The sequence below is a fragment of the Hipposideros armiger genome, unplaced genomic scaffold (assembly GCF_001890085.2).
Source record: "Hipposideros armiger isolate ML-2016 unplaced genomic scaffold, ASM189008v1 scaffold_22, whole genome shotgun sequence".
Taxonomy (NCBI): domain Eukaryota; kingdom Metazoa; phylum Chordata; class Mammalia; order Chiroptera; family Hipposideridae; genus Hipposideros; species Hipposideros armiger.
Window position 1 is genome coordinate 2,332,871 of NW_017731372.1, and position 12,971 is coordinate 2,345,841.

The window sequence follows — 12,971 nt, forward strand, 5'->3', positions numbered from 1 at the left end:
GCAAACACGTGTTGTACAGTTTTCACCCTAGAATCCTGTTCTGGTACAGTCACACTTATACTGGTCAAATCCAACAGTCATGCATACACGTCGGTTTTGACATGGGTTGGAACAGCAAGGATTTGCTACAATAAAAGTAAAGACAAAAAATAAATCATTCTTCAGTGTTTTCATTTTGAAACGTTTGTTTTACTTACCATGGGTCAAGTTTACAATAATAAATTCAAGAAATATACAGGTAGTCATGGGAAAACCATTTTTAAAACCTGTCTTACAGAATGGTTATAAGGTAGAAATACCAACTTTCTATTCTAAATAAGAATAACAGAATATTCAATCTGGGAAATCATGTTGCTAAGCTATTTCTTAGTAACTTTTTTGATGTCCAAATTAGCATTTTTAAGAAGCTCAAATAAGTAGCACTGTCAAAATTACAATGAATAGATCGAGTACATTAATCAAAATTGAGGGAAAATTACAAAGTTAAAACCGCTTACTTTGAAAATATTTTGCTTATCTTAAAAAACTAACCTGGGGGCCAGCTGCGTGTCTCATTGATTAAGAGTTGGCTTGGGAGTGTGAGCTCTGAGCATCATGGCCGCCGGTTCGGATCCCACATGGGCCAGTGACGCTCACCCTCTATGGCTAAGATGCTGAACAACAGCTCGACCTGGAGCTGGGCTGCTGTGGGCTGCCTTAAGCTACCGTGAGTGGCCAGCAGCCAGCGTGAGCAGCTGGTGTGAGCTGCCGTGAACCGCGCTGTGAGCGACTGTCCAATGGCCGGTGACCAATCTGCCTCACCCAGGAAGAGCACAGTGATCACAATACCAACATGGGCCAGTGAAGCCAAGTCCTCCACAACTAGACTGAAGAACAAAAGGACAGCAACTTGTCTGTTCCCCTTCCCCGATTCCCCAACGCTGTTCCCTCCCCAATTTCCCAATAAAATCTTTAAAAAAACCACACATAACCTGGGTTTTCCTGGGGACAGGAAAGCACTAATGAGGCTATTTAATACAATTATTTCCACTCAATAACAGTACGTACACACACACACACGTCACCATATATCTATCAGATCCTGTCTTATCATAATGACAACTTGCAAATTAGTAGCACTGTTCTTATTTAGCAGGTGAGAAAAGGGAGACCCAGACCAGTTAAGTAACTGGCCCGCGCTGATCAGAGCTAGTGGCAACGCTGGAATATCCACCCAGTTCTTTTGAACTCAAAGTAGTCGAAGCTGGTTTCAAAGTCTTACGGCCTTCCCCTATCCGGAGAGTATTCAGAGTGAGGGGGACCTCCGGGAGGTCAGAGCGAAATCTTGGCTGGCAGTGCCCTGCGAGGGGCGCCAAGTACCCACCCGCACCGCTGAGCGCCAGGGTGGCGCAGAGCAGCAGGGCGCTGGAGAGCATCTCTGCGGCGGGCGCAGGCGTTGCGAGCTCGGGGCAGTGAGGCTGGAGGCGGCGCTGGGCGGACTCCTGACGCTCCGCTGCAAGTCCTTTGACAACTGGACGTTAACACAGCGAGCCCTCCTTTTATCGTGAAAACTAAGCCCATGCGACGCCGTGACTGTTTCTTTCCAATTCTCCTTACCGCCCTGCGCAACTCCCGCCCCCCATTGAAATAATTGCGTGACTCAGTGGAGACAGGATTTTTTTTTTTTTTTACCGACGCAAATGAGAAAAGCGGAAACACGGGAAGCTGCTCTCAGTTTCCCCAAGGTGGGTGCAACACGGATTGCCACGTTCCCCGCTCGGATCTCCATGTTTTCCGCCCGCAGCTGCTCTGCTCCCGCAGCTCGGCTTTGCGCCAGGTTCCTTTCCTTACTCCGGGTCTCTGACCCAGCTCTTCCCGGAGCCGATTTTCTAGACAAACCCCTGGGGGCGTGGGGATGTCGGGGCACTACGCTCAGTCTACGGGAATCCGTGTCCGGAGGTCCCGGAGCGCACGCAGGGAATCCCCTGGAGCGCGTCCGCTGTTTCTGTCCCTCGCTCTTCGGGAGGCCAAGGAAGCCAGTCTGGACAGACTGGAACAAGCAAAGCCAAGAACTGCTGACATGTTTTACACGTCTCATGTATTTCAAACGTATCATGTTTGATTTTTCGTGACGACCCTTAGTCTATACGCAGCACCTACATACCTTCAATTTTTAAAATTTTTATTTACTGAATGAAATACATCTATAGTTAGTGTACATACCTGTCACTTCTGTTTATAGATAAGTTGTGCTTAGAAAGAAGACACACTGTTCTCCACACCACCACTCCCTCCTTGCTTATAGAGGAAAGGGGTAAATTCCTCTCCACAATACTGCTCCTAAGCAATTATCCTGGAAAAGCGGTCAGTTGGGGCTCCAGCTATCGTCTCTACATTTCCTCTCCTCTGATCAACGAGGGAAGCAGAGGTGCCCGGGATCTGCCAGGATGCCAAATGTTCAGAACATCGACTTTCATGCATTTCTTTCTTTGCTGTGTGGTTTCCACTGTTTTGGTCACTAGCCAGTCTCAAACAGTAGATACACATAAGAGAAAGACGATTTTTAAAGTTTGCTTTTTTGTCTTTCTACCCCCTTTTCCAAGATGATGAGGTGCGACAAATTGGGACAAAATTGTATTTAGGGCTGACTATTCTTAATTTGGAACATAGTTTGATAAGGAATTGGATGGCATGGAGGAAAAGGGTGATTGGAATAATTTTTAATTTCTCCATCGTTTGCTTTTTTTAGTATCTAACTTTTGGGGGTGGCGGGGAAGGGCATGTGAAAGTGAAATACTTAAAAAAAAATTGCAGCAGCAAAAGTAGAGATAAAACGTCTAATGAAGCCATACATTCTTAGCATTCATGGAAAAAGACGGCATAAAACCTGAAATAAAATTACACCAGATACCACAATTTGCGAAAGTCTTAAAGAAAAAAAAACGGGACTCACTTGAATTTTTCTTTTTACCATTTTGCTTAATGTCCACATTATCTGGTTCTACATGAGACACAAATGACTAAAGTTCCATTTCATCCAAGGAGCTTTTCTCCTCCTTAGTCATATATATATATATACATATATATATATATATATGTATATATATATATATGTATATATGTATATGTATATATGTATATATATTTTTAATTGGGAAATTGGGGGGATGGGAACAGTGCTGGGGAATTGGGGGAAGGGGAACAGACAAGTTACTGTCGTTTTGTTCTTCAGTCTAGTTGTCGAGGACGTTACTTCACTGGCCCAAGTTGGCACCATCATTGCGCTCTTCCTGGGTGAGGCAGATCAGTCGCCGGCTTCTGGACTCACTGCGGCTGCTGGCCGCTCACGCTGGCTGCTGGCTACATACAGTAGCCCATGGCAACCCACTTCCACAGGGGCTGCAGCCTACACCATCGCCGGCAACTCACGGCAGCCCAGCTCCAGGTTGAACTGTTGTTCAGCATCTTAGCTGTGGAGGGCAGTGTCACTGGCCCTCATATGTGGGATCCAAACGGGGGCCCTCTGGCGTCCCAAACCAGTTCTTAACCATTGTGCCATTCGGCCAGCCTCCTCTAGTCATATTTAATCATTCCATTTGTAACACTTCCATTTACTGTACTGAGTCTTACATGTCAGTGAAGAGCATAGATTTTTAAAACAATTTCATGAAATCCAATTTTCTATTTCATTGTAAATGAGTAGGTGGTATTCACTCAAATTTTCAGTTGATTTCTAGGACTGCTAATTCAAGCTTCACTAGATGCCATGTAAAAATATACTTTGAGTCTGATAGTGTGCTAAAATTTTACAGTGTAATCCTGAATTCATTTTGAAGTGGGCATCATCATCATCTTCCTCATCAGATCTTAACTGTATACTTACCATGTGCAGAAGTGTGTTCTCTTGTTTGTGGAGACGGAATTAAAAGGTGAGGACAGAACAGGGCATAGAGAATAATCACATTTAGACTACTTGGAATGTAATGAAATAAAAATCTGCCTTGTAATGGAAATTCAACAAAAAAACATCTGTTTGGTAAAACTGCTTGTTTTAATCTATAAATTCACAGGAGGATGGAGAGACTTCTATGTACTATACAGTCAGAAAAGAGTTCAAGGAGAAAGTGACACTTTCAGGATGGGAACAGTTTAGAAAGGAAGTCTGAGTATGGGAGTGAGGAAGAACTCTTATGATAAGATTTATTAAATAATTCTGACAAGTCTGAGACAATACAATAGAACGCCTAGTACATTTTGGGATACTGGTCATGGGAGGATGATATTAGTCCCAAACCAAATCAAAATGGCTAAGCCTCTTTTATTTGGAAAAGTAATATGATTATTGTGCCATGATACATCATATGATAAAAATGAGTTTTTGATTATGTAAAATTTATATTTCATATAATAGCTCTCACTTTTGTATATACTTAGTGTTTCTGTGTTTGTTTTAGATAAACATATCTATCTGTGGTATGAAATTTATTTTATTAGTCTCTTAAATGTGTGTTGGGAAATTGTCTGTTTGAAAGGAAAATAAGAAAACATAGTAAAAATCTTCCAGAGTGGTCTGTTGCGTTTTACTGCCCCCTTCTGCTGCTTGAAATTTTATCACCTTTTTCTCTATGGTACTGGGAAGATCACTTGGTAGATTTTATGCTGATGTTACCATGTTCTTCTAAAGCCACATGTGCAGTGTTCATTTTGGATTTAACTTTCATGAATACTGAAAAGGAATGAAATGTTTATTAATGGCAGTGATAAGCCATTCATATGAGTTAAAATGAACAATAAAGGCTCTTAACACTCCAAAATTCCAAATGAGCTAACATTTTTAAGAGAGACGTTTCTTCCTGTTTGAGCAGGGTTCTACCACTTGGACATCCAAGGATGTTCATATCCATTAACTCAGGCAAGGAGTCTCTTTCCATTTCACTTCCTCCTACTTTGGTTGGTTTTGTTATTCACTCAGAGAGAGTGGGGACTGTCCCTTATCATTTTCATTCATGGCACACTGGCTGGAAAAAGAGCTTTGCCCTCTTGTATCAAGGCTATTCTTTAGAGATATTTTAGCAAGGCTATGCCACAGAGTATGTTTGTTCCTTGAAGGGCAAAAATGCTACTTATAAAGACCTCTTTTTTTTAGTCCTTTAGTAAACCTTGGTTATGTACCCATTCCTGGCTACACAAATAGAAGAGTGTTAAGGCTATAAACAAAAGCATACTTTTTTTAATTGGGGAATTGGGGAAGGGGACCAGCCAAGTTGTTGTTCTTCAATCTTAGTTGTGGAGGGCGCCAGTCGCCATCTGGCTTCCCATCAGCAGCTCGTGGCCTCTAAGCTCAAGGTGCTGTGTTCAATCTTAGTTGCAGTGGGCGTAGCCACCAACCCATGTGGGAGTCAGACCAGCAGTCTCGTTGTTAATAGCGCATGCTCTATCCACTGAGCCATCCGGGCGGCAGCTCAGCTCAGGGTGCCGAGTTCAGTCTTACTTGTGGGAGGGTATAGTCCACCATCGAACAGGCAGTCTTGTTAGGAGCACATGTTCTCACCAGCTGAGCCATCCTGCCACCTGTTTGCAGCTCAGCAGCAGCTCAGCTCAGGTGCAGCGTCACTAGCCCATGTGGGTATCGAACTGGCAGACCTGTTGCTCAGAGCTCGCGCTCTTAAGCTAACTCTTAACCAACTAAGCCCCCTGGATTCTTGTATATGTGATAGGAGGGCTTTTTTTCTTATGTGTATTTAAAACCTTTCAGTTATAACTCACTCATTACCTCGCAAGCTTAATGCTTGTGAAAAGTTACTTCCTCTAATAAATACTGCAGGGTAAATATTGATTAAATCCTTGAGACAAAAATCTAAACTTTACACTAAATCCTTTCATCCAAACTCTTATATTCAAATGAAGCATACTGGAAACAAGATTTTTTTTTCAACTGACTTTCACTGTTAATGTTAGCCTGGGCTACTTATGTAAAAAATTAACACATATACCAAAAAGAAAACAAAACGACCCACAAAAAAAACCTAAACAAAAACACAATAAAAACCATTCTCCAAACAAAATCCTCACTTCATAAGCTCATAAAGAACAAGTTTTACATCTGAGGTAGCACAACCAAGTGAATGAATATTGTACGTGCATTAACTGAGGCACTTGAGATCACCAAATTTACTTAATTTATAACAAAATCTGAGAATTTCAGTGCTTGTGAACAATTAAAATTAGGACATTGGTCTCACTTTACTTACACAAAACCTTACTCTGAAGTTTAGTTATCTAGACCTTAAACTTAAAAATGTATTTCTATCTCAGGTATTTCTCAAAAGCTAGTAATAAAAAGATCAACGTGGGGAGAGGTGTGATTTTTTAAAATTGAGAACACATTTTAGCTTTGTATTTATGAAATATATTAGTGACCCTACAGGACATTGTTCTTCTATTGTACTCAGGGTCAATTTAAGCAGGAAGGTGATTAAGAATAGTAAAGAATGGCTTCCATAACATACATAAAATTTCAAACGCTTTGCATGTGAAGATTTTCTGAGTTACTAAACAGTCGGGTGATCTCAGTCATAAACTTGGCTTCATGTGAAATGTTTTCATTAAAACTTTAAGTTTTCTTTAAAATAAGGAAAACTTGGAAAGCATAGCTCCCAAACCAGCTAAATTAGAAACTGCTAATTTTCTGAATGAAAACAGCACTGTTTTATTTTTACACCACTAAATTGAAAAGAATAGAAAAAGAACTACAGTTGGTATCAAGAACTATCAGGCCATCTATACAGACATCTGAGAGTGAACGCTCGGCGACATTTACCATCTTCTGCAACCACTTGCTTCTGCTTTGTCATTCACTGACATTTCAACCCTGTCAGCTACTGTGTCTTCGGATGCTGACTGGACGTGGCCCTCTGAGTGTCCTCCAGTGTAGGTGGGGGTGCTGTACTTTAAAAGGATAGATTTAAACTGCATCAGAGGTGCATCTGTACGGACACCCATTGGGTCAAAATGAGTTCGGCTTACTCGAAAGCCTGCTTGAGAAAGATAGCACAGAAACTTTTTTAACCTGCAACAAGGAAAGGAAAAATAATGAGGTGTTTTTCCTTAAATCACAATGTCATTAAAATATAAAATATACATGTTGCCATTCAGCAGCTCTCTTACTTTGGCATATTCATCCCTTTAATGCTGTGTCTGTGGATGTTGTAATAAAAGGGAGGGTGTTCAGTGCTCACATCAGTCTTTTGCTTCTTTGCTAAATTTGTGATTGTTTCATTAACTTTTCTCTTTCCTGAAACACATATACACACATGCAAAGTTAGCAGTCTCGGAAAAATTACAAACCAAATACTTTTATAACTATATTGTTATCTCAAGACTAAATCCACTGACATACACCATTTTAATCTCAATTCTTAAGAGGACTCCTCTTATTGTAAAAATAATATTTATTCTTGATATTTTGACTATCCTCTACCGATGTCATTTTTAACTGTTTGCTGAGTCACAACTCCCTTTTTCTTTCTTTCTTTCTTTCTTTCTTTCTTTCTTTCTTTCTTTCTTTTTTTTTTTTTAAAGCTTTTTATTGGGGAATTGGGGGAATGAAAACAGCGCTGGGGAATTGGGAGAAGGGGAACAGACAAGTTGCTGTCCTTTTGTTCTTCAGTCTAGTTGTGGAGGACGTTGCTTCACTGGCCCAAGTTGGAACCATCATTGCGCTCTTCCCGGGCGAGGCAGATCAGTCGCCGGCTTCTGGACGGCCACTCACACTGGCTGCTGGCCACACAAGGTAGCCCATGGCAACCCACTGCAGCAGGGGCTGCAGCCTATGCCTTCGCCGGCGACTCGCTCCAGGTTGAGCTGTTGTTCAGCATCTTAGCTGTGGAGGGCAGTGTCACTGGCCCTCTTTTGTGGGATCCGAACCGGGGCCCTCTGGCGTTCCAAGCCAGCTCTTAACCATCGCGCCACTCGGCCGGCCCACAACTCCCTTTTGCTACCATCTTCAATTACAAGCCTCCATTTCAACCTCCAATAGAAAGCTATTCATGAATTCTGGGCCAATCATCTCACAGATTTCATTAGTGTCAATACTACTCAAGAGTGTGATTAAGTTCTGTCTTTTTTTTTGTTTGTTTCATGTATGTAAGTCTTTTATGTTTGTAAATCCTTTCTTCCTAGATTGTATTCTAAGTTTCTGGGGTAATGTCCTTTTATTTTTATACTTGTGCTCTCTACCGAATGCCAATATTCGCAGGTCTTCAGTGAACACAAAACCTGGCCAAGGTTACACAGCCCAAAGAAGTAGAATGATGCTCTTCAATCTAATGCTCTTTACAGTACTACACCACAATGCCTTTTTATTCCCTTTGTCAGACATTAAGTAGAATAAGTCATTTTAAGTAATTTGTGAGCAAATCGGCTGAAGATGCCAAATAAACATGACTGTTGGAGCATGCAATCATTATGAAACAGCATGCTATTAACAGGAGTTGAAGCTTTCTTGTCTTGGAAGAGCAACACTACAATGTTGACCAACTAATACAAGATTACAGCTTGTAAGTGTAATCCTGTCCTCTTCCAACCTTAATACTGTCTATTTTCTTCTTTTTTTCAACTTAGAATTTAAAGTTGTTTTTTAAAAAGAAAAAAAGAAAAACAAAACCTTAGACATGAAGGCACTGACATACACATATATCTTATTATATATATATAAACATATATATATATAAACACCCTTTTGATATGAAGTTTCAATGCCTAATGCAGCTACATTTTAAAGTATGCACACATCTCAAATTATAAGAAAGGCCATCTAGTCAATTCTTATGGCTAGAGAGTAGGTCTTCTGGTTAATCAACAGAATTGCTATACATCATATGCTGAGAACGTTTAAAAGAATAACAATAAAATTTAATCAACTCTATAAGTTTATCAAACATAATCTGATCTGATTTTGGTTCACATGGTTCTTTAAGATCTTATAGGTCTTTCAAAGGGATCACCATATATTAGAGGTGGGAACAAAGTACATGTTAATAGAAATTCTGAACTGTGCAAATGCCAGATAAACAAGTTTCCCTATAATTATGTTAGTTTAATATGATAAAAATGCATTTTGAAGTAGGCTACTGAAGCAATCTCTTCCTGCCTTTCTGCTGCCTTTCGCACTGATACATACATAGGTACACACATACACGTACCTTGTGCAACGTAATTATCTGCTGTGTCATCTGTAGTTTTAGTAGATGCACCATATTCTTCTAAAATAAAAAACGGGAGTCACAAAATAGTCTACAGGATGACATTAAGTAATAATTCAAAGTTTAAATAAATTATTGCCACACTGGTTTTGAATATATCTATATCTATATCTATATCTATATAACAGATTCTGTGGCAAAACCAGGGCAAGAGTTACACTTTTAACTGCAGTAGCTGCTGCTTCTAATGATTTATGAGAAATGTGGCCCGCCCTTAGGTCAATGGCCAGATAAAACTACAAAAGCCTATTTACACTAAAGAGAAAACAAAGGAGAAAAAAAACTTAGTTTTACTGAGGGATAAGTAAAATCTAGCTTCTGTATCTCAACGGATATTACCAAAAATCCTGGTTACACTACTCTCAAAATTACCTGAGGTTTCTCGTTCTAGAAAGCAGAAACGGTAATAAAATCACAACAGATTTTAGTGCTTTTAATCTAAAATTTTAAAAAATGTATTTGTATCTTAATAAAACCATTATTCATTTCAGGCCCTGAATATAAACCAGAAGAAGAGTATGCAATTAAAAAAATAAAAGTTAACTAGATTATGATTAAACTCATTAGAGGGGATTTACTTAAAGCATACTACTTATACTCCTTTTGATTATAACATCAATTAAAGACAAGAAAGATAGAGTATTTTTTATCAATTTGTAAGCTCCTAAGTCAGTGTTCAATTAGTTACCTTGCTTGTTGAGATTCGAAGGTGCGTGAACTGAAAACTGACTTTGAGGAGTACACTCTGACTCAAAAATTAATGTCTTTATTAGGGTCTGAATATCATCTAAACCATGGTGAAGAGATTCAAATAGCATTCTTTTGAGAAATCCCGTATTGAACAGAGAACTTGACCTGATAAGAAAAAGAAAATACAGAGAACTGGGTGTGAGAAATGTTAATATTCTTTAAAAAAAAAATGAATCTCCATAATTTAACCACAACTAAGAAATAGAATTACAGGAAGATTATATACTAAAATTAAAATAATTTATGATTTAATTTGAAATTGCTTATTTTCTACTTCCCCATTCCTTTTATCATGTCAGTTCTCTAAAGTAGTGGGATTAGTTGAGGAAATTTCATTCCCTGTAAATCAACGAGAATTTACTGAGCCTTCGTAAGGTGTTACAGCCCTGTGGTAGGTACACCGAGGCGTGGAGGATATACCAAAGTATAAAATACAATGCGTACCCTATAAAAGCCTATAACTCTAGACAGGATCCAGACAGGGACATAACATAATGCAGAGGTTTTCACCATGCACCTCCTCCTGTCAGTAATAGGAAATCATTATTCCAGTGTGTATATGGTGGCGGGCAGGGGGAGATACCTGAGAATGCCATGTGGTGGGGAGGTAGTTAAGACATGGCCCCAGGCTGAGTCTGACATGCTTCTCCTTTAATTTGAGAACCACAGGTATAATGCACAGAACATGAAACTGTAAGTCAGATGAACCTGGATTCCCATCCTGGCTCCCCCATTTTATTACTAGCCATGTGATCTGGAGTAATTGCTGCTTTTGAGTCTCACTTCTCATCATAAAATGGAAAATAAAGCCTCTCACAGACTTGTTATGGGAATTAGCACAAATCTCTACTACAAAGTATATCTTTAATGAATGGCAGCTATTAGGGTTAGCGAATATATGTGAAAAGATAGGATTTTAAAGTGTCAAATGAGTGATCAATGTAAGATTTACTAAAAGGAAATTTAGAAATAATCTGGGCTGAAACACAAAGCAGAAACTTCAAAGAGGACGCAGAATTTGAACTGGAGTTGGTGAAGAGGGGAGAGGTTCCTGATGAGAGTAAAGACATGACCGTGGCTTTGAGTGAGGAAATCGCAAGTCGTGGTTTGGCACTCAGTCTTGGGAAACCCGAGTTCTTGCCCTGCCTGACCTACTAACTAAGTTTTGGGGGTCAGTGTTAGCCAGCATTTAAACACCATGGGCCACAATGTTCTCGCCTGTAAGATGAGGAAGCTGGGGTAGGAGGCCTTTGTTCTGGGTCCTGCAACCTGTTAAGAATGGTTAATTTCCTTAGTTCTGAGATCAGTGTGCAGTATCAACACGTAACAGGATACAGGTAAGCGAGTAGGAGAAGGTAAGGCTGGCTAGGTCCTTCTTCATCTAAGGGTATTTACATGGGATCAAGATAAAAGAATGGGCATCAGCACATATTTACCATTTGGGTTAATTTTTAGGTTAGTAATGGCTAAGCCTTGACCTCGTAAATTAATAAGGTAGAAATCTGCAGTGATTCTTGTCCCAATGCTGTCATGAATCTCTAGTTATTAACAATGCAAAAGCACATATACGTTAAAAATTCACAACTGAGTCCTATCTAAACAACTTTCCCTAAAACAGTTATTTACTTTCATATGCCCTTCTTACTTAAAAACTAATTCCTCAAAGACCTTTTATATTAGTTGACTCTTCTATAAAAAGTTATTGTGATCACTTTGTAATCACACCCTAGTTCTACAATTATTACTGAAAAAAGCCTCCTTCTTCCTATTCAGAAATGAGTTACCTAGTTTGCAAATCAGCCAGGTTTCTCTTTAATTCCACTGCCTCTTAGGACTACCACAAACTTGAGAGTATAGAAAAACTCTATACCTCAGGTTCATAGTGATAGAAGAGTCGTAATTATTTGCCTAGACTTAAAAAAAATGAATCAAAATTTGCTTGTCTGTTATCAGACATCATAACAAATCAGCAATCAAATCAATACATCAATCAATTTTGAATGTATTTATTAAGCCGAGGCACATACCATAGAGGTCCAAGTTCTATTGCTGTCTTTCCAGGCATGCTTCCATGACAGTTACAAGGCAGCTGTCTATATGGGTTTTCTGTGAAAAGATAATAAAAAGAAATCATAGGAGAAATGGCAATGTAAATAGTAGTAATTGTTATATTAATAATTTGCAGCAACTATATATTGAGGATCTACTATGTGCCAGGTATTGTGCTTTTTTATGCATTTAAAAATTTTAATCCTTATAACTCTGAAGTAGGTACTGTTAAAATCTCAATTACACAGATCAGAGGATTAAAGCTCAAGAGGGACTAGAAATCCACGTCAAACAGCTTATTGGAGGCTTAACTTTCACTAACTTTTAGTCACTACATGAAATAATTTAAGTAGAAGACAGTCTTATAAAGTCCTCTAGATATCCATATTTTAAAATCAACGGGTGCAATTTACATGCAATAAAATGTATATATTTTATGTGAAAAGGTTAATGAATTTTGATAAATATAACCAACATCTCATCAAAATAAAGACACTGCTCGTGTGTGACTGGAAGAAAATAAACTATTCCCTAGGCCTGATTCATAATCAACCCTAAAATGTATGCTGGAAGAATCTAATTCCATTTAAAGGGTAATGAGAGGCCTGATATGATCACAAGGAAAGTGGGGAGGTACTATCACTATTCTGTTTCCAAAATGGAGCAATGTTCTGCCATGAACTTTTCAGTGCACTTAAGGCCCAGAAGAGTCATTTTAAATCAGACTCTCTCCAACTAACTTCCCCCAGGCTATTCGTGGGTGGATCATTCACTTTCTTCCAATGGCCTGATCTGATCAGTGAGTCCTAGATATATCCAGAACCCAGGACTCTGGTGGCAGGGACATGTCTCTAGCTTCCTGTTATCTGATATCACTGTTACTCAATGTAATTAAATGGCATAATGCAGTTGTGAGATCTCATTTTAGAT

At 39.3% G+C, this 12,971-nt stretch overlaps 1 protein-coding gene across 3 annotated transcripts in view; it reads right to left on the bottom strand.

Annotated features, from left to right (window-relative positions):
* Positions 1–4,479: 4,479 nt before the first annotated feature.
* TRMT1L (tRNA methyltransferase 1L) overlaps positions 4,480–12,971 on the bottom strand; it is a 34,676-nt gene continuing 26,184 nt past the window's right edge. For 2 of the 3 annotated variants that reach the window (XM_019635556.1, XM_019635558.1), the window contains 6 exons: positions 12,020–12,098; positions 9,931–10,097; positions 9,183–9,242; positions 7,147–7,273; positions 6,800–7,048; positions 4,480–4,705 (listed from right to left, as the gene is read on the bottom strand). In XM_019635556.1, coding sequence (XP_019491101.1) covers positions 4,690–4,705; positions 6,800–7,048; positions 7,147–7,273; positions 9,183–9,242; positions 9,931–10,097; positions 12,020–12,098 — 698 coding nt within the window. In that variant the 3' untranslated portion in view covers positions 4,480–4,689. Of the gene's footprint in view, positions 4,706–6,663; positions 7,049–7,146; positions 7,274–9,182; positions 9,243–9,930; positions 10,098–12,019; positions 12,099–12,971 lie in introns of those variants that run through there. The other variant, XM_019635557.1, reaches the window with a different exon arrangement.